The sequence below is a fragment of the Ovis canadensis genome, chromosome 3 (genome assembly GCF_042477335.2).
Source record: "Ovis canadensis isolate MfBH-ARS-UI-01 breed Bighorn chromosome 3, ARS-UI_OviCan_v2, whole genome shotgun sequence".
Taxonomy (NCBI): Eukaryota; Metazoa; Chordata; class Mammalia; order Artiodactyla; family Bovidae; genus Ovis; species Ovis canadensis.
This window is the reverse complement of record NC_091247.1, coordinates 59,854,985-59,882,555: the sequence shown is the minus strand read 5'-3', so window position 1 is coordinate 59,882,555 and position 27,571 is coordinate 59,854,985. Positions and strand designations below refer to the sequence as shown.

Sequence of the window (27,571 nt, the reverse complement as noted above, 5' to 3'; positions counted from 1 at the left end):
CTCCCAGCCTGAGAGTCCCTGGGTATGAGGGGTTGTTGAGGAATCCCTTCCTGCTTCAGACTCAGCCCCAGGTGCTGTTTGCCCAACTGTCAGCTTGTCCTGGGCATCCTGCCCCCCAACCCCGGCCTCGCTCCAGCTGGGTCCTTAATGAAGATGGTCCACACAGACACCAGGCAGCTGCTGATGGGACGAGCATCCTCTTGCGGACAGAGCCAGCCCTTGCAGTCACCACTGTATTTCCCACCTTGTTCTGTGGAATTTCACAGAAGAGGGTTGTTCTAAGCCCCCACAGTAACTCCCTCACCCCTTCCTGGCCCCGGCTTCTTGACTACCCAGTCTTGCCAAATATTTCACGTGTGGTCACTTGAGTAACGTCCAACTCTTTGTAACCCTATGGACCATAGCCTGCCAGGCTCCTCTGTCCATGGGGTTCTCCAGGCAAGAATACTGGCGAGGACTGCCATTAATTCCTCCAGGAGATCTTCCCTGGGATCCAACTCAAGACTCTTACATCTCCTGAATTGGCAGGCAAGCGCTTTACCACTAGCGTCACCTGGGAAGTCCTACCATATTGCCAAACATTGGGTTGGCCCAAAAGTTCATTCAGTTTGGCCAACCCAATACTTAGGAACCAAGCCAAAAGATATTAGACTCTCTGGGGTAGTCCCTGGATCTCCCTTGGGTCTAGAACCCCTGGTATCCCTGATGAGTGCCTGTGGTGCTAAGCCGTAGTGTTGGACTTAAGGTAAGAGGTTTTGATCTACCACTTCCTGCCTCAGGCAAGTTATTTCTTTATTTTCTGAGCCTCAGCTTCTCCATATGTAAAATAGGGCAAATCTCAGGTTCATTTATGTGAGGATCCCATGCAGCTCCTGGTGACTCAGACGGTAAAGAATGTCCCTGCAATGCAGGAGACCCTGGTTTGATCCCTGGGTCTGGAAGGTCTCCTGGAGAAGGGAATGGCAATCCACTCCAGTATGCTTGCCTGGAGGGTACCACAGGGGAGCCTGGCAGGCTACAGTCCATGGGGTCACAAAGAGTTGGACATGACTGAGCGACTGACACTCTCAGCACTTTCCCAGGAAGCTGAGCCCAATAACTGTCTTCTCTCTTCCCTCCTCTCACACCTCAGGGATCCTAAGAGCTGTTTATGCAGGCTCCTGTGTGGCGCTGTTCCTGGATCTGTCACCAGCCTTCCTGGCTGATTGTTTGGCTTCCTGTAAGTAACAGCAGCCACCACCTGCGGGGAGTCTGTGATTGGTCGGGCACCAGGCCACTTGCTTATTTTCTGCTCTCATTGACTCAGAGATGGAACAATCAAAGCTTGGGGTACGTGGTGTGCCTGGTGTCGAACATATCTCCCTGGGGCAGAATGCTAAGTCAGGGTTCTCCCGGACAGTAGTGGTCCTTTCAACACGCAGCCCCAATAAGAGTTCATTGGCTGCTAGGCTCTGAGGTTTTCTGGAGAAAACCCTGTCACAGGGTGCCTCCTACCCAGTCAACCCCAAAGCCAGAGACCAAGAGCAATGGTTTATTGAGTCATATGGCAATGGTGGGCTGTCTTTTAAAAAAGAAAGAAGCGTCAAGGAGAGAAGCTGGACATGGCAGGGAAACGATACTGAGAGGAAAGGGGTAGTTTGACTTAAGCTGAGGCTCATTTACAGTATTTACAGTCAGGCCTGGTGGGGGTGGGGGTGGGAGCTGTGGGGCCCAGAGAGGGAACTGTAGGCGGGGTTGTGTCAGGGTCTCTGGTAGCTGTGGGTTTGGCAGGGCTGTTGGGAGCAGGAGGCAGGGTCCCCAGTTAGTGCCTGGTTCTACTCTGGGCAGGGCTGCACTCCACCCCCCAGAGCCTGGGGTGGGGTGGGAGGGGTGCTTTGGAATGTCTGTCTCCAGCTGTAATGGGCTGGTCTGGCTGCCAAGGAGAGGGGTGGATTCTCCACTGCGGGGGAGCCCCTGGGATGGAACTGGTACATTCACAGCAGCAGGTAAGGGGAAGGCAGGAGGCTGACCACCTTGACCACTGGGTGGAGCTCCTGGTTGGCTGGACCCAGGGTTGAGCCTGTGACCAGGAGGGATGAGCAGGAAGAGCCAAGCAAGCTGCGTAGAGAAGGCGGTGCCTCTCAGGGTGGCGGTGGGGGTGAGCCTTCGCACCCACTGTGGCTGCAGGCTGGGCAGAAGCGCTCACAGCCCATGGTCGTTAGCGCGTGTCGACAATGGAGACACAGAGGCGCCTCTGTGTGCCCCGGAGCCCGTCGTGGGCCCCAGGGGCCATCCCTCTGCAGCCCTCTTCTCCACATTTCTCCTCCGATTCTGTCTCTTTGGAATGGGACAGTGTGTCCCCCTGGGACTCTTGTCCCTCATTAAGGAGTCCCGGAGGACTGGTGGCGTCTCCTCCACCATCGTCCTGTCTCTCATGGTTCACTGAATCAACCACACAGGGAGGGAGCTGCAGTGCTGGATTTGTGGTTATTTTTCATGTAATAAATAAAGATTCCTTTGTGTGACTCTCGGGGGCCTGTCCCAGGCTGAGTCCTCCCGTGGCTCGGTCGCTCCCACTGTCCCCATGGCAACTACAGATGGTCAAAGGCCGTGGCGGTGGTGGGCGGCGCACTCGGCCTTGATGTGGAACTGTAATAATATGGGGAACCTGGACAGGTTCAAAAAAAAAAAAAAAAGAACAACAACAACACTGCCGGTCAGAAGAAAAAAATTGCACCATAGCCTCCCCCTGCCTCTGCTAACCTTTAAGACAGCGTGAGTTAATCATTGATCCCTCTGGCCTATCTGATCATCAAAGATTAACTCCTCTCTGGCCCTTATTTCCTCCTTCTCTGGCCTCACCTTTGAGTTTCTGGCCAGAAGGAGAACAGTGGCTTCTTGCCCCTCCCTTCCCCACGATTCCTTTGACCTTCAGCACCCTTGCATTGAGAGAGGGCAAGCAACAGAAGTTACGACTGGAGCCCTGAAGAATCAAGTACTGACTGGGGGATCACTGGGGTGTTCCCTGGCCTTGCCCAAAAGGCACAAGATCAGAGGATCTTAGGAACCAGGGGGGATGGAAAGCTGACTGCTCAAGGGATATGTGGATTTGAGAGTCTCCTCCAGGCTGCTCTGCACACCCACAGGATGGACGGCCAGGGGAAGTTCCATGGGGAGGGCACATCTCTATGCCCTCATCTTTCTGAGCTGAATTGGACCTAAGGGTGGCTTGAACTCACATGGCAAACAGAGCCCAAGTCAGTCAGCCTCCTAGTCATTCCTGGAACATGAGGAGGTAACAGGAGGGGGAGGGGGGGTCTTGGGAATGGAGACCCTTGGGGTCGGCTGCACTGCGCTGTGGCTTCAACAGGGCTCACGTTTGCTCCCAAACCCTCCAGGTCACCCCTTCATGGAGACTCCAGAGGGATCCCTCAAGTTCATTTATGGGGCTTGGTTTCCTGATTTCCTTGGTTTCTCAACCCAACCCCGGCCCAGGGGAAGAGGGGCCGATGAGAAGCCCTGCAGTCCAGTTCATTATCTAGACCTCCATACTGAAGGCTGATGCCCACATCTCAAGCCAAATATCAGGAATATGGTGGAACAGAGGGTCTCTGTGTAAGGGCTTTGGGGCTGAATCATGAGTATTTTCGAGCCACTTAGATGGTTAATGAGAGCGACAGGATGGCACTGTTTGCAATCAGCACGCTCCCCAGCAGGAGGGTTGCTGGCACCCTCCTAGATGCGCAGGGGCATAGAGATGTGCCCTCCCCGTGGAACTTTCTTAGCCTGTCCATCCTGCAGAGATGCCCCCTCCACCCCCACCCTCCTGAAGCCTGAGCCCTGAACCTTACACAGAACAGATTTCACAGACATGGCCTCAGGACAGAGAAGTGAGTGATGCCCAGGAGTCTCCCCTCCGCCTCTCCCCCCAGACAACTTGGTACCCTGCCTTTCCCTGACCTGCTCGGATTATGGATAACACCTGTCTCTCCAGGCCCGCCATCGAACTGGGGATTCCCAGCTCTCAGACCACTTTGGTCCAACCTAGCACCTCCACCTGCCCCGAACAATGGAGGGCCTGCGACGGCCCCAGAGGCAACTTACTCAGTAAGCTGGAGTTGGGGAAGCGCCAGGCCTCGCCGTAGGAGGAGTAGGGGGTGTGGCTGTAGGCGTTGCCAGAGTATTCGCTTCCTGTGGGAGGCACACAGGTGAGAGACCCATGAGGTGGATTCATGGCCTGAGGGCTGGGACTGGGGGATGAGGGTCTGCAGGCTGGACACAGAGCGAGCCCTGGGGGACAGGTGCGGCCAGGGCAGGGACAGTGGGAGCTCAGGACACCCCTCCAAGAGCCCTTTGGAGGCCCCTCCATCTGCATTCCTTTGGGGGCCAGTGCCTTTTCCGTCAGGGACTGGGGGTACCGTCCTAACACGACAGCTCTCACAGGAACCCCAGGAGGTAGATGTTATCATGATGCCCATTTTCCAGATGAGGATACAGTCTTGGGGATCTTGTAGCTCACACAGCTGCAGGGTTTGGTGGAATTTGAAAGCTGTGCTGTGACTCCAGGTACCAGGTTCTAATCAGTTCTGCTGCTGTCTGGACTTTCTGTAGAAAGGTCTTTCCAGGAGGGGTCAATGTGAGTGAGAGAGGTTAGAGGTCAAGGAAGGACTCGAGGGAGTATAAACTGTGCTGTCGTTGTTTAATCACTAGGTCGTGTCTGACTCTTGCGACCCCATGGACTGCAGCCTGCCAGGATTCTCTGTCCATAGGATTTTCCAGGCAAGAATACTGGAGTGGGTTGCTGTTTCTTTCCCCAGGGGATCTTTCCAACCCACATCTCCTGTATTGGCAGGTGGGTTCTTTGTAGCCTCCTTCAATATGCTTTGTTATGGAGGTGATGGGGAGAGAGAGAGTGTGTGTGTGTGTGGTTGGGGATGGGTGCAGAGGATGAAAGGCAGAAAAGGGGAGGGGTCTGGAGAGCATGTGGGTCCTGAGACTTCCTCTGAAGAGACTCTTGTCCCATCTCAAAACTGCCACTTGAAGAAAACTTAGCACACGACTTACACAAAGCAAATCAGATCACCTGTTTCTGTGAGTGGATTCTTGGCCTCACTAGAATTACTTACCAAAGAAATGACTTGAGAATTCCCTTAAATAATAAAGCAGACCACCGCAATTACTGCTGGAACTCAGACGGAGCTTAAGGTTGGCAAAGCACTTTCCCACACTCGACGCCCCTTTATTCTCACAACTGAGAGGCGCCCATCAATAATGCCAATTTACAGAAGAGGAAACTGGAGTGCAGCATGAGTAAGGAGTTAGCCTCAAATCCCACAGATGGGAAATGACAGAGGAGAAGTTGACCTGAGGGATCTTCACTCGAAATTCCAGACCATCCATTTATGCACTTGGGAGACAGTTCCATCCACAAAGCGAGGTTCCCACCAATCCTGAACTCTAATGAATGTCCACACCGCCTTCCAGAATCTCATCTGCTGTTACAAGTCAAGTGCCTTCTTTGGCTCCTGAACTCATTCCCAGGCTCTGGGAGTGGGGCTCGAAGCTGCCTGGCTCTGGAGCCAAATCTCTGTGCCCCACTTCCGGCTTGTACAACCTTGGACAAGTCACTGAGCTGCTCTGACCTTTAGTTTCCTCGTCTGTCAAACGGGGCAGATTATTGCCCCTATCTCATGGGGTTGTGGGGAGGATTCAATTCGATAACATACATCAAATGCTTAGGGCACCGCTCTTGGAACAGAAGAAGCAGGCAAGGAATGCCAGCATTTATGATTTCCCCATTAGGCAGGCACAAAAATAAAGCTCACCAGAGCCCCACATCCATCATCCAACTAGTGTTAAAGCCTGAGTTGGGGTCAGTGGGTGCTGATTTCCTGCCAGAGAGGTAGGCAATTGCACAGGAGGAATGGAAGCGAGGAGGAAGAGCCTGAAGGAGAGGAAGGCTTCTGGGTCCTTGTCCAGGGCATTAGTGACAGGCAGTAACACAGGAAGTTCATTAGGGGCAGGGATTAATCTAACACAGGTCAGGTGAACACAAATACATGGAAGAGAAAGGAGGGAGGAAAAAAAAGGGATTAAAAAGAGAAAGAAAGAAACTAATGACCTCATCCAATCAATAACCTCAGATATGCAGATGACACCACCCTTATGGCAGAAAGTGAAGAGGAGCTAAAAAGCCTCTTGATGAAAGTGAAAGTGGAGAGTGAAAAAGTTGGCTTAAAGCTCAACATTCAGAAAATGAAGATCATGGCATCTGGTCCCATCACTTCATGCCAAATAGATGGGGAAACAGTGGAAACAGTGTCACACTTTATTTCTGGGGGCTCCAAAATCACTGCAGATGGTGACTGCAGCCATGAAATTAAAAGACACGTACTCCTTGGAAGGAAAGTTATGACCAACCTAGACAGTATATTCAAAAGCAGAGACATTACTTTGCCAACAAAGGTCTGTCTAGTCAAGGCTATGGTTTTTCCTGTGGGCATGTATGGATGTGAGAGTTGGACTGTGAAGAAGGCTGAGTGCCGAAGAATTGATGCTTTTGAACTGTGGTGTTCGAGAAGACTCTTGAGAGTCCCTTGGACTGCAAGGAGATCCAACCAGTCCATTCTGAAGGAGATCAGCCCTGGGATTTCTTTGGAAGGAATGATGCTAAAGCTGAAACTCCAGTAATTTGGCCACCTCGTGCGAAGAGTTGACTCATTGGAAAAGACTCTGATGCTGGGAGGGACTGGGGGCAGGAGGAGAAGGGGACGATAGAGGATGAGATGGCTGGATAGCATCACCGACTCGATGGATGAGAGTCTGGGTGAACTCTGGGAGTTGGTGATGGACAGGGAGGCCTGGCGTGCTGCGATTCATGGGGTCACAAAGAGTCAGACACGGCTGAGTGACTAAACCGAACCGAGCTGAACCATTCGTTTCACAAATGCTGCCCAGAGAGGGAAAGACATTTGCCCCAGGCCACATGTTCCCTCAGAACCTGCTAGGACCCTGGCCTTCGGTGCCTCCTCCAGCGCTCTTTCTTGTATTCACAGTGTGATCTGCTTTGTGTGCTGCTGGTGTACCCCACGCCTCCTTGCTTTCAGTGCATCCTTGGAGAAAGCCAATTGTACCTTAGCAATGCTCTCAGGCCTTGACCCTACTCCAGCCAATGCCAACCTCAGCTAGCTCCGAAGGACAGGAAGAAATGTGGGAAACCCAATGTATTTGCCCCTCACTGTCTCGTTTATTCATGCGTTCACTCACTCGCTCACTTGTCCATTTATCCAGCGCACACCTACAGGGTACCTATGTGCTTTGGTCACATAGTAGTGGAGGAGAGGATGGGGCTGAGGAGGTGGTACACCCCTAGGTGCAGCATCCTTTCACCATCACGTCCGTCAACCCACCTTCATCCACAGCAGATGAAATGTCCTTGCTCTCATGAGAGGCCAACCTATCCTCTTTGCTCTGCATCCTACCCCACTCATCTTTCCATGGATTGGGCCCTCATAATTTATCCCTTCTCGTCACTCTTTGTCAACATCTCCCTTTCCAATCCATCATTCCCCTAGCCAGCCAATAGGCTCTGCTATTTTCTCTTTCAGAAATCCTCTTCTTAGCCCACATTTCTCTGCAGCTCACAGCCCTTCTCTGATCCATGGTCTCTGTCCTCACCGCCTCATCCCCTCTCCAGTCAGGCCAACGCTGATCCCTTCAAATCCCTACAACCTCTACCCTGATCACTCCAAAGGTCACTTGGCTGACTCTGATTCAGTTCATCACTCCCTCCCTGCCTTTGGGTTTCATGGTGCCAATTCCCCTGGTTTGCCACCTAACCCACTGGCCTTTCCTGCTCTCTTGCCTTGTTGGTTCCTTCTCTGCTATATCTCTAAATGTTGAAGGACCCCAGAGCTTGGTTTGTGAGCCTTCTGTGATTTTCCATCCACATCCTCTTTCTGGTGACCTTGCATAATCCCTTAAGCATTAAATAACAGTTCTGCACAATGGCTGAAATGTATGCCCTAGTCTTTCCTGACTATAGATATACATCATGTGCCTACTGATGTATTAAACTGATTATCTAGGAGGTGTCTCAATCCTAATATGGCCCAATAGAATCCTTGACTTCCATATGCCAAATACTCTACCATTTCCTCTTCTGATCTCCCATATATACTTGCCACCACCACCCATGCCTTTTCCCAAACCTCAAACCAGGGACTTATCCTTGTTTCCCCTGTCATTAAACCCCTATGGCCAACTCACCAGTAAGTGCTATTGGCTCCACCACCAAAATACATTACCTCCTCAACGTCTCTTTTCTCCTCCTTCCCTGCTGCTTCCCTGGCACATGCCACTGTCATGCCCTGTATCAACCATTGCAATTGTCCCTCCCCTACCTGGTCTCTAGGTGTCCTCTTCTGACTGTCTACCATCTGATTTCCCAATGACCCAGGCAGGCTTAAAATTTGACCTCCCACTTCCCCCCCACTACCAATATCTCTTCATTCTATAGTGCTTTTCCCACTCACTCCCTGTTCTCTGTTATACTCACACTCTTCCCATGTGTAATCATGCTACACTACTAGTTCCTACCTTGGGGCCTTTGCACTTGCTGTTCTTTTGGGCTGGGGATGGTCTGCCCCAGTTTATCACTTGGCTGACCACTCTGAACACCTTCTCAGAGAGGCCTCTCCTGATCACCCAATCTAAAGTAGTTATCTTTTCTCCCTGCAGCTCTTTATTACATCATCCCATTTTATTGTCTGAACCAGAGCTATCGCTATCTGAAATTATGTTGTTGATTCATTTGTTGACTTGTTTACTATACTTTTTTCTCCACTGTTAGGCTGTAAGCTCTGTAAACAAATGGACCTGGCTTGGTCACTGCATCCCATACCAGAGAATCTCAACTCCTATTTGTTAAGTGAAAACTGGTAAATGGATGGAAGGATGCAAGGATGGTTGAAAGGATGGATGACAGAAGTATGGATAATGGATAAAAGAAAGGATAGACGTATGAAAAGGTGCATGGAAGGATGAATAGAGGGATAAAAGGTTGAACAGATGAACTAAAGGATGGATGGATGATGGAAGACAGATGAATAGATGGATGGGAGGAAGGATGGGTGAAGAAAAGATGAATAGAGGGTTGAATTGATAGAAGAATGGATGAATGAATTGAAGTATGGATGGATGAATGGAAAGATGGGTGAACAGGTGAATGGATGGATGCATGAATAGAAAAGTGGGTAGATGGATGGAAGAAAGGATGGATAAAGGAAAGATGAATACAGGGCTGAACGATAGAATGATGGAAGGATGGATAAGATTATGCATGGATATACGGGGAAATGTGTGAAAAGATGAATGTATGGAAAGATGGAGAGATAGATGGGTGTATCCATCTATCGGAGTTGTTGTTCAGCTCCAAAACTGATAAGAGGGCCATTAACAGTATTAACAGGGCAGGAAGCGCAACAGCAACAATTAGAAGGGAAAACAGAAGATGAATAGTCAAGAGAAATCTGTGCCCTGGTCTTGCTCCTGTGTTGCCCTCTTATAGCCCGTGTTGCCCTCTTATAGCCCGTGTTGCCCTCTTATAGCCCGTGTCGTTACTTCTGATATGATGGGAGGCAGTGTGGTGTAGCAGAAAGAATGCAAGATTTGAAAATCAAAAGAATAGTGTTTGAACAACCCAGCCACTTAGTATGATTATAATTATGATCCCCAAGCACACCACTTTGCTTTTCTAAGCTTGATTCCTTATCTACATAAACCTAAGATTATATCAATGCTCCAGTCTTATGGAGAGGAGTCAATGAGAAATAAACTTGTACCTATGAATGGCCGGGCACCCAGAAAATGCAAACAAATGATCTCGTCTGTCCTTCTACAACTGACTGAAGACTGTCACTGGCATGCCTTGCTGAGAGCATTTTGTATCTATCTAGAACACAGTAGGTGCTCAATGAAAGTTTGACTTTAATGGAAGAAATCCCCCTTCAATCAATCAGGAGATTGTAACCACTGGTAAGAAGTGGACAAATAGTTTTCTACCAAAAAAATTCCTTAAGAATTCATTTGTACCACCGAGTTACTAGGAACCAAGGGATACATTTAAATAACATTGCATTTTCCAAAAACTGATTTGCGTGAAACTTACTGGGTGCCCATCCACCTTGCCAGGAAAACCCCCTCTTGGAATTCACTTATGGTCCACGGTGTACTTGTGTTATTATTATTTCTTTTTTCTGCAACACCCACTCAGGATGAGGTCTTTAGAGAAACAACCTGGGAGACTTTGATGAGAGGCCTGCACCTCCCAGCTACCTCACAGGTCACATTCTGGGCCCCAGGAACCCTGTGCCCTGGGCCTGCCCCCGGGAAATGATTCATAATTAAGAGAAAAGCCCTGGGCTTTCTGTCTCTTCCTCCTCCTCTAAGCAGGCGCAGGGAAAGGTGGAGAGGTTGGAAGGGGGATGGGGGCACTGACTGGAGCCTGGGATTGTGATTGAGAGGCCCCATTATCCACACTCTTAAAAAAATAACCGAATCTTTTCCTTTTTTATCTTGACCAATCTCATTTCACGCTCCAGAAGAGGAAGGGAGGGAGGGAGGGAGTCTGGGGCCAGGAGGGAGAGAGGAGTCAGTATTCTGTATTTTCAACGCTGCATTAAGCACATCGCCACGGTAACCAGGCAGCAACAAGTGCCAGCTCAGCGGGTTCCCAGGGAGCCCAGAGCCTCCGTCCCTCCCTCCCTCCTCTGTCCCCTCCCTCTGCCCAGGAGCGCCCAGCCCACCTGCCTCACACAGGGCGCCCACAGTGGGTGGCTGGTAAAGAATAACCCCTGCTGGCGGGGGAGGGGAAGCAGGTCTGGGTGAAGGCCTTGAGTCTCTGGAGTCAGAGGTAGGTAGGCTGGTGGGGAGAAGGGGTGTCACAGATGCCCTGATTCGGAGCCTCTTCCAGAAGCTCCAGGTCCTCAGACCTCTCAGGGCAGTGCAAATGGCTCTGAAAGTGTCCGTTGCTCAGTCAGGTCTGACTCTTTGCAACCCTATGCACTGCAGTTCTCTAGGCTCCTCTGTCCATGGAATTCTCCAGGCAAGAATAGTGGAGTGGGTAGCCATTCCCTTCTCCATGTAGGGATTGAACCCAGGTCTCCTGCATTGCAGGCAGATTCTTTACCATCTGAGCCACCAGGGACCCTATGCGTATGGCTCCACCCTATCCATTCTGAGGTTCTTCCTGTAGGGTTCCTAAAAGTATGAGATGCACCCAGAGAAACTACCACTGTTCTCCCACTGTTCTCACTTGTCCAGACCTTGATACCCCAAGTCACTGCTGGGTGATGATCATCCTGTCAGACAAAGAGACCCCCAAGACTGTTGGGGAGGATTCCAGGACTGTCCAAGTGATGATGGAGACATACTCCCTGCTCATCTCACACTCTAGCACCTTTAGAATACTCAAGCCATGGGTCCTGACTGTGCCGGGTTGAATGAATGTGAGGTGTGAAGGATATTCCAATCATCTTCATCGCCATCATCACCAACACCATTCACACTCATATTTTTCAGAAAGGGTAAACCAGGATTCATCAGAGGTAAGTAACTGGGAGACCACAAGGTGCTTAAGAGCTGGGCTTAGGTTTACCTCCATTGTCTAATGGCTCCCGGATGACTCTCTATGAAGGCTTACTGAATCACTGGAACAAATAGCAGAGCTCTGATTTGAATGTTAGTCTGTCTCAGCCTCTCCCTTTGCATCATGATGGGAAGTAGGGAGCCTCTGGGAAGAAGCGGGTTGAGCTGGAGGGAGAGTTAAGGGACCAGGACTGTACTGGGGTCTTTTCTCCTGGTGTTAACAAGGAGCTGCATCCCTTGGCCCATCCTTCAGTGTCCTTCAGAAAGTCTATGCCTGGGGCACACCCTACCTCTTGTACCCTCTTGCTCCACTTGTGGCCACCACTCCCTCTTTACAATGTTTCCCCTCCTGCCCAGCCCCACCCCTTACCTGCCACCATGCCTGCGATGGCAGAAGAGGCATAGCTGCCCTGTCCACTGGTGGGGATGTGGGGTGGGTATCCAGGCAGTGTGGGGCCCACCATCTCTCGCCCTGGAAAGATACAGCAAAGCATTATCAGGCGGGCCACTGTGGGCTCCTGTACTTACTGTCTTGCTGTGCGGAGGCTCTGCAAGCCTAACCTCTGCCATTCACACTCTCTCCCCAGCCATTCTCTGGGCTTACTTCCTCCCTCCCCTCTCCTTCTCTGAGCCCAAGCTCCTCTCTACTCAGTGGGCCCTCACCAGGCCACGGGCTCCACCATGTAGGGCAGGCCTGGCTATTACAGGCCTCTATTATTCCCTCTCCTCCAATGATTTTATTTACAAGAATCTTAGTCATCGTCATGGTATTGGAGAGAGGCTGGGGGCTATGTCTTCTAGGTCTTTGTGGTCCCCTGTGGCATTTGCATAGCAGCCAGCACAGTGGGCCGAAATAAACACATTAGAGGCCACTGGCCACTGGCCACCCTTTCAGCCCCAGCTCCCAGGAGAACCAAGGTCAAGGCCCTGTGAAGGGATGGCAAAGGGGTGGCTGGTTGGCCCATCACTGTCCTTTTCTGGACCTGTGGCAGACATTGTTAATCAATCACCACACTCTTTGCCTCTGAGCCAGAATGGGGTTTCTGCTCCTCAACCTGGCCTTGCGGGTGGATATAACATATCAGAGCTGCAAGGGACATGAAACATGTTGCCTATTCCTGACCTGGAAAGGAGATGTGGGTTGACAGGCAGTGTTTACACAAGCCTGTGAACCACTGACATCTATCCATGCCATTCCTGAAAAGAACTATTTTCAGCCAAACAGACAAGTATCCCTCTCTTTGTTTATCTATAATTTGTGGGAAATATTCCGGCCTTGGTGACATGGAGGCTGCTCCGTGAAGTTCTGATGTTCTGGCTCTGCCTCTCCTCTCCTTCAGGTAGTCAAGCCTTCCCACTCTGGAGACCCCATTTAACCTGGTGATTTCTCTCCATCCACACCACGTACCAACAACCACAATCCTCCCCCCACCCGTGTCCCTTCTTTCATGGCCCCTGTCTGGAAGGCCCACAGGATCCTCCCTCACCCAAGGATTCTTGACCAGGTTAAAAGACATCCCAATCTGCCTGGATATGAATACTGTCCCAGCATATATACAAAGAACGCACATTTCACTCTCTTCCCTCTCAAAACACCCCATTTGATGATGAAGTCATCTGGTTGTCTGAGTTTATGGTGATGTTTATGAGGTAGATAGGAGGTTTCCCAACCTCATCCCCGTTGACACTTGGGGCCAGATAATTCTCCGTGATGGGGGGTGGGGGTGGGGGGAGGCTGTCTTGTGCATTACAGGATGTTGCACAGCATCCCTGGGGTCTACCCTCTAGATGCCAGTAAGTTCCCACCCAGTGCAATAACCCGGAATGTCTCCAGATATTGTCACATGACCCCAGGGTGGCAAAATCACCTCTGAATGAGAACCACAGGATTAGATTATCACCATTTTATCAAAATGCCTTTACCTCTTTCCACACTGGGGGCTGCCTTTTCTCCTAGGACCCACATGGATTCCCTGTGAGCCTCTGTCAACCAGGTTACCAGGTCCACCCCACCATGGCATTGTTTGCCCAATTTTCCCTCCATCAACCCCCCACCCCCACCCCTGGGGTCCTTCTTGTGTCAGACCCTCTAGGGGGTGCCTAGCAACAGGTGGAAGAGAACGTACCTCTCACAGAACCCTGTAAGTTGTCAATACAGCAGTAACTGCCTCCTTACCTCTATTTCTAGAGATTCTTTGAAGACAATTCATTCATTTGACAAATATTGATTAATCCTGATATCCTGGGCACTTTAAGAAGCACTTGGGGATACAGCAGTAAGCAAGAATGTGAATTAGCAAGGCTAGGCACTAAGTCAAGGGAGGATAGACTGGGAGGGTACTGGAGCCAAGCCTGGGGGGCTCAACAGACAGACCAGGCCTCCTGGACTTCCTCCCTTCCTCTAGGGGGAAGGGTCCAGAAATCAGAGGACTTCGGTCCTCATTCTGCTTCTACAACTAATTTTCCAAGTGCCCTTAGACCAGCCACCTAAATGCCCTAAGCCTCAGCTTCTTCACATGTAAAATGAGAAAAAAATAAATAAATAAATGAAAGTAGCCATACACACCTTATTACTATTACCATCATGTTATCAGCATCATTCAGAGTCAACAGTTTCATGCCACAGGAGCACACTGATTCATGCAATGGACACATTCTATAAGTTATTACATGCCAAGGGGGAACCTTACAGAATAAATCCTATTGGAAAGAGCTACTGGTGTTCATGGTTCAAAGCTGTGTGAATGTTTTGGTAAAAATGGACACCACCCCTTAAGTTCCTAATTTGTTTTGAGCATACTGCTTGGCAGTGGTTGGTGCTGGACCAAACAGAGTGGAACCCGCTGGAATTTGACAGATGCGTTCAGTTGACACAGGCCTGAACAAACGAGGGCTTGGCAACACAGGTGAGAGAAGGGGAACTTCAGTATGATGAGAAGGACAGGGGGACACAGGTAGAAAATTGGATCTTTCTTCAAAAAAGACTGCAGTACCATCAGCTCTCAGACTCAGCCCCTTCAACCCTTGGATGAAGCCCCTGGTACTAGAGCCCATGAGAGGCAAGGAGTGGCATGAAGTCCCTGTGGGCAGATCCAGGACAGAGGGCGGATGTGACGTGAGTAGGAGAGTGACGGAAGAGGGTGACGGCTAACTCAGGCCTGAAGCCTTTCCCCTTTCCTATTCCCTCCCTACTTCCGAGAGACGGACAGACATCTAGGTCTAGATTATGGCCAGGGAGGACAGTATTTAATTTCCCTGGCCTGCATCTTCTCATCTCTCTTATGAAGAGCTCAGTTAGATGAGGGATTGTACACTGGGTTCACCTAAATCAATACTTGATTGATTGGGAGGGGGCTTCCTGTTGCACTGTTGAGAAGGATTCTGAGGCTGCATCTATGTCTGCTGTGACTGGGGTTGGGGGTAAGTATTGGCTCTCAGACCACCTATTAGCTATTATTGGCCTAGGTGCTCTCTGGGGCTCCTGTGGTCCCACATCTCCCCTTCTCATGTTACTCTCATCTTGTCCTTTTCCATCACCAGGTCCTGCTGCTTCTTAAGCTCTACAGCTCAGGGGGACAGAGCACCAGGACACAAGCTCTCCTTAAGCCATGATTTAACTTAGGCACAGTTGCCCCCCTCAGTCCCATCCCACGAGAACTAGCCCCTAAAATGCTCTTGGAAATTGAATTTCATCAGCTTTACTCCCTTGTATTCTGCGATTTTTAATCTTCATTTCTTCTCAGTCACCTAATTTTCTGCCAGTGGGACAGAGGTGTCTGAGTCAGATGCTGGAGCATCAACTCCTGGAGGCTTCCTCCCCTGAAACTTGGCCCCCTTGAAAAGCCGGCTGAGACTGTCTTCAGGACACCTTTCACCCTCAACTTTTCCGTTAGTCCCCAGGAAAGAGCGAAAGTGTTAGTGGCTCAGTCATGTCTGACTCTTTGGGATCCCATGGACTGTAGCCCACCAGGCTCCTCTGTCCATGGGATTTCCCAGGCAAGAATACTGGAGAGGGTTGCCATTCCCTTCTCCAGGGGATCTTTCCAACCCAGTGTTTGAACCTGTGTCCCCTGCATTGCAGGCAGATTCTTTACCACTAGTGCTACCTGGGAAGCCGCAGGACTCTGCTTCAATTCCTTAAATATTCGGTTTCTTTCCCCAAAGCCAAGAACTTTACAACCTTCTTAGGAATGAAACTACAGAAGCCATGAGGTGGAGGCATGCCTTCACAGCCTATTTTCTGGACTTAATTGATTTTTAAGGCTCTTCACCATAAGCTTATCTTCGGTTTGTAATTCTATCTCTTCTGCACTCAAATATATTTTCAAAATAGTTCTATTTTTAAGAAGCAGATGCAGGACTTCCCTGGTGGTCCAGTGGATACGAATTTACCTGCCAATACAGGGGACATGGGTTCAATCCCTGGTCTGGGAAGATTCCACATACCTTGGAGCAACTAAGCATGTGCACCACAACTACTGAGCCTATGTTCTAGGGCGAGCAAGCTGCAGCTGCTGAAGCCTGTGTGCCTACAGCTCCACAACAAGAGAAGCCACCACAAGGAGAAGCCCGAGCATCCAACTAGAGAGTAGTCCCCACTCTCCCCAACTAGAGAAATAAAGTGGTAACTCACTACCGTAGCACAGTAACAAAGATCCTGCACAGCCACACAAAGTAAAATAAATTCTATATATATATGCATACTTATGAAAAGAAGCTGATGTAGATAAAGCTGCATATTAAAGGAAGTCAGGTTCTGCAAGAAAACACTAGCACCACAGAAATGCTGGTAAATCTCCTACGTATCGATAGAGGCCAGCATCAGAAAACCAGGACTTGGGGGAATTCTGAGGGTAGAGGTGATTTCAGACCATTTATCGGCTCCTTTGATGTCCGCCCTCTATGTGACCTCTTTTCAACTCCTTATCTTGCTCTGATAGCAAGGAGAATTTATGGCAATCCAGAAATCTCTTTGGCAGGATTAAATATAATTTTGCACAGAAGGATGGAGGCGGGTAACGGACTCTTTGATGATAAAGCCAAAGTCAGGGCTTCCTCAACAGCTGAGCTGGAGTCAGCCGGGGAACAGACAGGACAAGGACAGCATCAATATTGCTCTCGGTCAGTGTGCTGGGACGCTAGACAGGGGCATCTGGGAGGAGATTTTAGGGGCAATCCTCCTGCCTCCCAAACCGTGAGATTTTTTTCTTTTTTGGCTGATTAGGGAGAAGCTGAGACCCAGAAAAAGACATCCTGAACACTGCATTAGCAGAGGCTGGGCTGGGGAGAACTTGACCTGGTGGTGACTCTGAGGCAGGCAAAGACCTGGTGGGAGGCGGTAGGCAGGGTCCAGTCCATAGGTAGCTACTCAGAGGAGGAGAGCTGGGGAGGGCATTCAGATAGGTGATGATTATGGAATGAAAATTTACCTAGTCCTTCATCCTCTCCCCTGTCTGAAGCATCATTACCTTGCATTAATTTGGTCTTGGCTTTCTTTTTATTCTTCCAAATCAATCTCTTGCTCCCTTGCATAGGTTTCCAGCCCCCAGACTCTTGATATCATTCCCTTCCTTTTTTTTTTTTTTTTTGGCCATGGTGCCCATGGCTTATGGGGTCTTAGTTTCCTGACCAGGGATTGAACCTGGGCCCACAGCAGTGAAATTGTGGAGTCCTAATCACTGGATCTTCAAGAAGTCTCAAATTATTCCCTTCCTAATCTCGTTTCTTCCTACCCCATCTCCCCAGTCTGCTCACTCCAGCTCAGCCACGTGGTAGGCATTTAGGTCCAATCTTGATTGGAGGTTGCAAGGGGACAGTCTTTCAGGAGCTCCAGGCCACCACCTGGGCTCAGCATGGACACTAGCCATCCTGAACCCCTGTGCTAAGTCACAGGGCAGGCCCAGTTCTGTGGACTGTGGCCTTGACTTGCCTCCTGCTCTTAGTAACCATCTAGACCAAGCCTCTCCAAGCCTGGGCCCTGCTTGCTCTTCCCAGAGCCTCTGCCTCTGTGCTGCCTCTTCCACCCTCAGGCTGGGCTCCACAGCCTTCACGGGGATCACACCCTGTACATCAGCCTCACCAGGGTCTGCCTCTGGGGGCCCCCCGCCTGAATGACCACTGTGTGTCTGCTTCCTTCTGCTTTGCCCCATGCAGGGATGACCTCCAAGTCCTGCATGGACAATGGACACAGGATATGTCCGTTAAACTAAGAGCTCGTAGAAGTTGGAAGCATGATCCTTGATTTGATCGCATGTTGTCTGGAGGTGCCTGAAGCCCTTAAGGGAGGGGAGAAAGTAGAGGAGGGGGTTGAGGGTAGGTTCTCTGCACTGGGCTGTTTCAACCACACTTCACACCAATGCCCAGGTCTGTGCTCTGACATATCTGCTTCCCACTGCCCTGGGTCCTTCTTGCTCCTCTCTGGCTGATCCTGCCCAGCCTCTTCACAATTCCCAGTAAGTGAAGAACTGCTCCCCGACACCACATGCTTCACCCACACCATCATCCCTTACCTGCCTCTTCTCGGCCCTCCTGGCCATTGCCCACCAGATACACAGGCAGGCAGTGGTGCCCAGTGAGTGGGCCCCGCCCCACCACACATTGCATTTAAGTCTCTCCAACTCTCCCCCTCCTCTCTCCCCTCCTAACCCTGTCCCATTTTCTCTGGCTGACATCACTTCACTCAGCTCACAGCCTTTTCTTCTTTAATCACTTTGGTCAAAACAAATGACCCATCTCCGCTGACTTCACCCTCTTTTGAAATTCTGCACTGAGTCAACACTTTCCTCCTTGCTTCAGATCCTTCCTCACTGCCTCTCTGCCCACACGCTGGGCTTCCTTTATGAACCCTCTACCTCTGTGCCCACCTCCCCTAAGAGGTCCTCCTTCATTAGACATGGGGATGCACGGGGGGGGGGGGGGGAAGTCCTAGGTGCCAGACAGACATTAAATGTAGAGACAGTTATAAGGAAGGGTCAATGGACTTGAATAAGGTGACCTTGAGTTCCCTCTGGGTGGACAGAGGTCTGGTTCTTATGATGCAGTGATTTTCAAGTGCAAGGGCTTCAGACAGAGCAGCTCTTCATTTGTCTGGTCTGGATACCTGGCTTCTGTCAAACTTTGCATTTCAAGAGAGTGTTGTGAGGCCTGGCAAGCTTGAAAACCACTGGTCCAGAAGGGCTGGCCCACTCCTGGTTTCTTCCCTGGGTCCTGGTTCAATGCCTTGGACCCACTTCTGAAATAGTCTCATCTCTGTGGCCGCCTTTCAAATATCTGAAGACTGTTATGGACCTCTGTTCCCTCCCTCACTCCACCTCTGGCCTTCTCCCTGCCTAGCCAAACACCTCTGACTTTTTCAGCCACTGCTCAGACTTTGCCTGGACGGGCCAGTGTCCTTCTGCCAGGGAGACTCAGCTCTGCTGGGATCTGATCCACAGGGCGCACGCAGGCTGACATGTCACCATGTTCCTATTCAGGGATTTTGGCCGGGTCTTTCTCTCTGGGCCTGTTGCCCATCAGTGTAAGGAGAGATTTGAACTAAATGTCCCTAAGGTGCTTCCAGCCTTGAGTTGGATGAGGGTCTTGATGAAAAGTCCCTGTTTTCCTATCTCTTGGGTTGGTGAGTCACTCTGCCTGAGTGTCCTCCAAGAGAGACACTTAAGCTAGGGACACAAGAGTTACACTACGGGGACCCAATTGGGACTGACCCTCCATCCTTAGAAATTTGATCCAGAATTTGGCCCCCAAAGCCAATGCCTTTCTCTCTCCAGAGTTTTCTTTTTCTCTTCTTTTGCCTTTTTTTTACCCAGACCAAGGGTTTGGGGCTGTACTGAAGTCTGGCTCCTGGTCTTAGGGTTCTGGCACTTTCATGGGGCTTTGGGGCAAGGTTTTGGAAATCCACCAGGCACCCCCACTTCCAAGAACCCCCAGAGTGCCTGCCCCTCCCACGGCCTGACTCTGCAGGCATAGAGGACAGCATCTTGGCGCCTCCAAAAGTGGCCGGAGGAATGAGGGAAGAGGATGACGGTGGAGAGGACTCGGGCGGGGGCGGGGGGGGTGGGGAGGGGGGGAGTAAGGGCTAGACCCAAAGTAGGGAACTGGCGGCCGGCCGTGAGGACTCCCCCTCCCGCCCCCCGCGATGGCTGTACGGCCCGGGACCTCCCTGTCGTACCTGAGAGGAGGGCCTGGCCCGTGAACTGCCCGTACACGGAGGCAGCATGGGGAAAGGCATTGAAGGGCGGGACCGAGGCACCGGCTGGGACCCCGGAGCCGACTTGCTGCAGATCCAAAAAGGCGGAGCTAGATAAAGAGGAAGGGGTGGAGCTAGAACTGGACACCTCGGGGGTTTCCTGCTTTATGGCGAAGGGTGAATGAGGATCTGCCGGAGGGAGGGAGACAACAAGGAGAGAGGGGTGTGAGATGATGGGGCGGGAACATGCACAAACCAAGCCATGAGATGCGGGAGGGGCGGGGCGGCGAGGCGCGGGCGGGCTCCTCCCTGAGGCGGGGCGTGGGGAGTGGGCGGGGCTACGCGGTGTCACTCAGGTGGGGGGAGGAGGTGAGAGGGCACTTCTGCCTCCCTGCTGTGCCTCTGTGAGTGTAGACGCAGGTTGCGTGTGCCCCGCGCTGGAGGGCAGGCGGAGAAAGGGCCGAGGACAGAAGGCGAGATCCTCTCGACCCACCTGCTGACCGGCCAGCAGAGTCCCCCTCTCCTCTCCAGGCCCAGGGCCCTAACACCTTCCTCCTCTCCACCAGCCAGCTCTGCCCGCCAGCCGGCCCCCGCATGGCCCGGGAGATTCTGGGCATCGTACCTGCCACCACGGGGTAGGTCTGATGAGCCGAGAGGTTGCGCCCCAAGGGTGTATTGGAGGGGGTCAGGGTGGCCTTTCCGTCGTCCAGGGCGCTGTTGAGCAAGGGCAGCGGGTAAAGACCCTGGGGAACAAGAAGAAGTGAGCGCACAGAGGCTGTGGGCGGCAGGCTCTCCTTTTAAAGCCCCCCACCCCACCCCCGCCAGCCGGCTCCCCCTAGAAAATACCCGCTTCCTCTGTCCCCTCTTCCCGCTCAGTCGCTCAGTCTTGACTCCACTTAGTCTGTTTAATCAGTTCTTATTCTCTGACTCACAGCCCTTCTGTTTTTCTCCCAGTTCTAGGGGCAGAACTCGCCCTCCGACAGCTCTGGAATTCAAGGCTGGCTGGTGGCAACGGCGCCAGACACAGAAGAGAGTGGGTCCTTCTAAGGACCACACCCTGGCTGGATGCTGGGCTCCTTCAGGGTTTCCTCACCCTTTCTGGGCCCACGGAGGGCAAGATGCAGGGCTGGGGCAGTTAGCACGTGGGACTGTTCAGGGTGCTTTCCTCCTTTCATTAAAATATTCTCCAGATGGGAAATGGAGGCACAGGGCTGGTCAAGACACTTCTCACACTCCCACAGGTCACACTCCCCTGGTCTGACTCCAGGACCTATGTTCTCAACCACTGCTCTGTAGTGGATAACATCATAACATCTTACATGTAAAGAGAGCAGGCATTAGATGTTGCCTGTGTTATCCTGATCCATTTCTCCCAACAGCCTTGTGATGTAGGCAAGCAATATTATGTCTGAGATGCTGAGAGCCTGAAGACCAGAGAGGTGAATGTCCTAGGTGAGTATGAAGTGGAGTCTAAATCTGATCCTGACCCCTGTGCTCTCTCCTTCAGTAAAAGGACAGATCTGACACCTAAGCAAAATAGGTAGACTTCTTCCCTCTCTCTCCATGTCCAAGCAAATACAAATGTGCACATTCAGCTTGAAGATGATATTTGTGGTTACTTTTGTTTAAAAATTCTTTATCAAGTGCCCCCAGAGGTTTTCTTTGTGAACCTCATTTTAGACATCACTGAGCCTCCCCTGACATGAGTGGGCCATCTCCTCCAATGCTTCTTCCAAGAAGAACTTGTTCAATTAAAGCCAAGGGTACATCACCCCTCATCATGATACCCTCCCATCAGCCCATGAAATAGCACACACCTCTGCTCCCCACATGCAGATCACACATGTCACCAATGTGCTCTGTGAACCGGTGTGCAAAAACTGAAACCAAGGCTTGTGCTCCGTGGTTATATAACAGCTCTCTAACGGCAATCACTTTCAACGATTTGAGCTGGGTTCTCCAAGGAGCCACAGCAGTTTCTGGTTGCATGCCAGGGACTTATGGAAGTTGCAGTCAACTCTGGAGACCACAAGGGCACCATTATCCTGTAGCAGCAATTACTGACTAAATGGCACTCTGGTTCTACACCTTCTGAGGGAGCTTCCTGCTTCTAGGCAGGGTAGAGTTACTTAGAGCCTGGTTTCATGAAATTGAACAAAATGCCTGACTTCTAGAAAGTGTAAGAAAAGTTTAAAATGTTTTGTGGACATGTTGATCTGATACAAAATACCTCCTCAAAACCCTGGTGATGTTAGTTACTCAGTCATGTCCGAGACTCTGTGACCCTATGGACTGTAGCTCACCAGGCTCTCTGAGCATGGAATTCTCCAGGCAAGAATACTGGAGTTGGCTGCCCTTCCCTTCTCCAGGAGCCCTTCCCGACCCAGGGATTGAACCCAAGTTCCTGTATTGCAGACAGATTCTTTGCCATCTGAGCCACCAGGGAGGTGAAAGTCGCTCAGTTGTGTCTGACTCTTTATGACCCTTCAGGCCAGAGTACTGGAGTGGGTAGTCATTGCTCTCTTCTCCAGGGGATATTCCCAACTCAGGGATCGAACCCAGGTCTCCCACATTGCAGGCAGATTCTTTACCAGCTAAGGCACAAGGGAAGCGAGCCACCAGGGAAGCCCCACCTCAAAATCCTATAGCTCTCCAAAATCTAACAATTCAGTGAAAAATAAGCAAACCTATAAATCAGACATTTCAGTAATGTTACCCTAAATGCCTTAAACACATCAAGGATTATTGGATTTCTTATTGGGGTGGGACTTGAATTGGGGTGCAGAGGGCACAATTCCTCAGGACTTGGACAAGTTTGAACTCTTAGCTTTAGTCTCCTTGACCTCTCTGAGCCTTGGTTTTCTCACCTGGGTAACAGGGATAATAGATCTTCTTTACAAGGCTGATGCAAGGATTAAAGGAGATTTTATATACCTACATTAAATACCTAGCACAAAATGCTTAGTAACAAACATGTTCAATAAATAGCTACTTTAGAGTTATGTGAAGGGTCACAAGCTGCCCAGTTCTTGAGGCTCTGTCATCATAATATTCACATTGTGTTGATCTGTTCTTGATACACTTGTGAAATAGAGGAACAAGAGCTTTTCAGACTCCTAACTGTGCCTGGTAGTAAAATAGCAACCAGAAATGAGCCCACAGAAATGTTTATGTTGAATGCTTTGCCTTTTGTTGATTTTACAGAAAAGATGGCCGTGCTTTTGCTCCATCCTGAGGTCAGGTGTGAGGACCTGTGCTTCTCTCTCAGCTTCCCAGACCAGAGGCCCTTTCCCTGCCCAGCAAGAGGACACTGGGGTGTTCCTTTGGCAGCACTGGCAGCTGTGGGAAAGGCAAGGAGCCCCAGGCACAGGCTAGGTCCTCCCTGTCCTTCCACATCGAGCAGGGGAATGAATGAGGGAGGGAGTGATTAGCTGAGCAAGGCACTGAATCAGTAATGGACATGACTGAACCTCCATCTCCTCAACAGTAGGATGAGGGAGTAGAGTAGTTGTGTGGTTTTTAAGTTCTCTTTTTCCAGTCTTCAAATAAGGACTCGCATAGGAGCACCATATTTAAAACAGGTGACAGTGGACCAGTCTGAATACAACCAGGGACTGTAGGTCTGAGCTCTACGAACTTTCACTCCTGTCAGCCCTCTCCACCCTCCTGGCCCTAGTCCTCTCCAGGCAGATGGAAAGACTGGACTGAATGGGCCCTGTGGACCCTCTGGCTCAAGACTCTCCATTGGCATGATCCCCTATGTATGGATGTCAGTTTGGAGTAGGGTCTTGGGACTCCTTATAATCAAGCAAGGTCCCTCAGAGGGGTAAGGGAGCTCAGGAATGGTTCTGCACAACCCAGTGGGTCTCAGCAGCAAGGTTTCTCTACCAGGACACTGAGTTGTGTGGGGTCCATGTCTCACAGCAGGTTCCTGGCAGACCTACCGCTGTGGCCCCATTCCCCTCCTGCCCAGTCAACCCCGGCCTGGGGAGCCATGTGCTGACTCGTGGCTGATCGCCCTGCCCTCTCCCCAGGTCTGCTGACAGCCAGCCTTCTCTGAAGCCCTCCTGGTTGCCACAGCCGAGGCTGATAAAATCGCTGACGCAGATTGCCTGCCCAGCTGCGTTGTTGGCAAGGGCCCAGCCACCCAGCCGGTCACTGGCAGTGGTTCAGCCGGTCACTGGCATCGTCACCATTGTCCCGCTCAGATCTTAAAGCTACACGGGCTTACCTCACTCCTGGCTCAGATGACACCTTGAGCTGAGAGGAGTGAGCAGACACTGCTCTAGAGAAAATCCTCAGCTGATTGATGGTGTTGGTTTGGGGGATGGGGAAGACACTGAGACTGTGGTGTTGACAGAAGATAATTAACAGAGGTGCGGAGTCATTTTTTGGCTCCAGGAGACGCTTTGGACATCTCTGCCAGTCTTTCATAGAAGCCAGCCTCTGATAAGCCATTTCACCTGTCCTGAACACTGGGAATAAAACTTTGCTTGTAGCTTACATTTCTCGGGTTGCATTTCTCATTGCATTTACTCTGCTGCTGCTGCTGCTGAGTCACTTCAGTCGTGTCTGACTCTGTGCGACCCCAGAGATGGCAGCCCACCAGGCTCCCCCGTCCCTGGGATTCTCCAGGCAAGAACACTGGAATAGGTTGCCATTTCCTTCTCCAATGCATGAAAGTGAAAAGTGAAAGTGAAATCGCTCAGTCGTGTCTGACTCCTAGCGACCCCATGGATTACAGCCTACCAGGCTCCTCCGTCCATGGGATTTGCCAGGCAAGAGTACTGGAGTGGGGCGCCAGTGCCTTCTCCGTGCATTTACTCAGTCTACCTTTATTAAGCATCTGTTAGAGGGGCACAATGGGAGATGCTGGAGGTTAAAAGGATGCCTTGAGATGCTGCCCTGTGCTCAAGAAATGTGCTGTATCTTGACATCGCTGTCCGCTAGGCAGTGACGCTACCCCATGAGTTCCGGGGAGTGGCCCCTCCCACTCCGGACATACAGAAGTCTGGGAGAGTGAAAATGAAGCGTGCCTGAGGGGCAGGGAAGAATTCATGGACCAGGTGAGGCTTGAGCTGAGTCATACTAGCCGAGCAGTACTTTTCCAGGCAGAGAAGTGGGAGGAAGGCATTCAGCGAGGCGGGCACACCGTGTGCCAGGGCAGAGAGGTGTGAACAAGAGGAGCGTGAGCATGGCAGGCACAGGGGTGGGGAGGCGTGAGTGGCTCGAGGCGGGGCCGGAGGTGTCGGTGGAGGTCACGCTGTAAAGGCCGGAGCTGCAACTTTATTGCTGTAGGACCTGACCCTGCTATCTGGGGGAGACACTGTGGCAGGGGGATGGCACGGTTGGTTGCATTGCTCTAAGCTCAGAGGCTACAGGTGAGGGAAGGCAGGGGACTGGAAGGATGAGCAGGAAGATGCTGCTAGTGTCTGGTGAAATAATGCCCATGATGGCCTTGGAGCTGCTGGAAGCACGTGCCCTGGGCCCATCAAGCAACTTCTAGATGCTTTTAGAATTGCCAGTTGATTAGGGAGCTTTCAGAGACCATGTCTTGCTCTGCCCTCCCTCCCACCTGTCTGCTCACCTCCCGTGCCCGGCTGGCCCCTCACCTGCTCGCCTTTGGTGTGGCTGGGGGAGGCATAGGCCTCCGGGTAGTGCTGCCGATCAAAGGGGCATTCGAGCGACTCGAGGTGGTGCTGGCTGAAGGTGTCCGTGCGGAGGTGTTTGCGGGGCCCGCTGCTGCTGCTCTGGGAGTCAATGCTCAGCCGGCAGCTGTCCTGGTCACCTGGCAGGCATCCCCCAGCAGGGAGAAAGCTTTCAGGGGGCTTGTCGACCCATCGCCCAGGCCAGAGTGGGGAAGGAGACTCACTTGGGAAGAGGGAAGAGCAAGACTTCCAGGTGGCTTAGAGACAATCCACAAAGTCCTGGGCCTAAGGGGGTCTCTGTCTACTCAGTAGTAGTAGTATTAGTCACTCAGTCATGTCTGACTCTTTGTGACCCAGTGGACTGTAGCCCTCCGGGCTCCTCTGTTCATGGGATTCTCCAGGCAAAAATAATGAAGTGGGTAGCTATGCCCTCCTCCAGGGGATCTTCCTGACCCAGGGATCAAACCCATGTCTTCTGCATTGCAGTGGATTTTTTTTACCACCTGAGCCACCAGAGAAGCCCTGTCTGAGCAGTTGCCCTCCTGCACCCCCAACCTACCCTCTTGTCCCCCCAACACTCACTGTCATCCATCTTCCTCTTGCTGTCGCTGCCAGGCTGGGCGATCCCCAGGAGCCCATTGATGGAGTAAGTAGAACCCAGAGAGTCCGACTGCGGAGATTCTGGGGGCGTCACAGCTGAGCTGGGGACTGCAGTGGGGCAAGACAGAGGGTCAGGATGTGGGCCTGACACCCCTCAGAGCCCCTGCCACCACCACAGAGGAGTCAGGGGCCCTGCCTACTGGTGCCAGGGTTCTGGCCTGCGTTGTTTCCAGCCCTCAACATTTCAGAAAATCTTCCCTGGGATTCCAGCCAGGTTTGGGCTCAGTTCAAACACATGGGTGTGTCTGTGTGGACACATTTGTGTGCAACTCTGTGTGTGTACTTGGATGGGAGTGTGTATGCAAGGGGCTGATTGTGACTGTGGGACCCTCGGCACTCACTCAGCGTGTGTCCTGGGCTCAGGGACTTAGTGGCCACGCAGCTGTCCATGGGAAGGTTGAATGGCTGCTGCACTTTAGTCCGGATGATTCTGTAAGGAAGAGAAGAAAGGCTCTTATAGCAGGAGACAGGGCTTCTGGCTGCCTCAGCTCCATCCACCTTTTTGAGATCCCACTTGAGTATCTATAGACACCTCAAACTCAGCCCATTCTTTTAGCTGCTAAATTGCATCCGACTCTTTGCAACCCCGTGGACTGTAGCCCACCAGGCTCCTCTGTCCATCGGATTTTCCAAGCAAGAATACTACAGTGAGTTGCCATTTCCTCCTCCGGGGATCTTCCAGACGCAGGGATCGAACTTGAGTCTCCTGCATTGTAAGCAGATTCTTTACCCACTGAGCCATCCAGGAAGCCCCAAACTCAACCTGTCCACACTCAAACCCACGACCTTACTCCTCACTCCTGGTCCTTCCCACTGTTCCCGTTCCATGATTAGCCCACCGGTCACTCAAGGCAGAAATACAGGCGGGGCTCGGTATCTGCCTCCCTCCCTCCTCCACTGAGCCGTCATCAGGTTTGGCAGATTTGACCTCTTATCTCTCTTCAGCTTTGATCCCTCTCTGCATCTCACTGCCCCCACTAAACTCTACCTCCAGGGTCACTCACTGGCCCTCTCCTATCTGCTCCTGACCCTTTCTAATCTTTTCTTTCTATTGCAGCCAGACTGGACTTTCTGAAATGCAAGTCAGCCTTATGGTTAACATCTCATGTGCAGGTTCTTGCCATTGCTTATCGGTGAGAGGTAAGAATACATAGCATGACACCCGGCCTCTGAGGGGCAAACAGCCTTTACTCACATCTCCACCTCGGTCTACCTTTGCGCTCCCCTTCCCTTTACCTGCTGGCTTTCTTTTCAGCTTTTCGTTTCTTTTTCTATTGGCCATGCGGCTTGTGGGATCTTAGTTTCCCAACCAGGGATCGAACTCAGGCCCTCAGAAGTGAAAGTGCAGAGTCTTAACCACGGGACTTCCCTCTTTCAGCTTCTTGTATAAGATCTTATTAGCCACAGGGCCGTTGCATGTGCTATCTCAAGCTCCTTTCACTCCCCCTTTCAC

The 27,571-nt window shown here is 51.4% G+C and overlaps 1 protein-coding gene and 1 long non-coding RNA gene across 7 annotated transcripts in view; one reads left to right on the top strand and one right to left on the bottom strand.

The window, feature by feature from the left end:
* Positions 1-1,515: 1,515 nt before the first annotated feature.
* Positions 1,516-27,571, bottom strand: part of PAX8 (paired box 8) — a 65,617-nt gene continuing 39,561 nt past the window's right edge. For 2 of the 6 annotated variants that reach the window (XM_069580370.1, XM_069580369.1), the window contains exons 5-12: positions 26,460-26,548; positions 26,041-26,166; positions 25,423-25,598; positions 20,433-20,553; positions 19,793-19,999; positions 11,996-12,097; positions 4,084-4,170; positions 1,516-2,647 (exon numbers count right to left, since the gene is read on the bottom strand). In XM_069580370.1, the coding sequence (XP_069436471.1) occupies positions 2,571-2,647; positions 4,084-4,170; positions 11,996-12,097; positions 19,793-19,999; positions 20,433-20,553; positions 25,423-25,598; positions 26,041-26,166; positions 26,460-26,548 (985 nt within the window). In that variant the 3' untranslated portion in view covers positions 1,516-2,570. The remainder of the gene's footprint in view (positions 2,648-4,083; positions 4,171-11,995; positions 12,098-19,792; positions 20,000-20,432; positions 20,554-25,422; positions 25,599-26,040; positions 26,167-26,459; positions 26,549-27,571) is intronic. The other 4 variants (XM_069580371.1, XM_069580372.1, XM_069580374.1 and 1 more) reach the window with 2 other exon arrangements.
* Positions 20,193-24,315, top strand: LOC138435554 (uncharacterized). Its single transcript, XR_011255134.1, has 5 exons — positions 20,193-20,445; positions 20,765-20,843; positions 21,190-21,262; positions 23,015-23,160; positions 23,845-24,315. It is a non-coding gene; the product is annotated as an uncharacterized lncRNA (long non-coding RNA).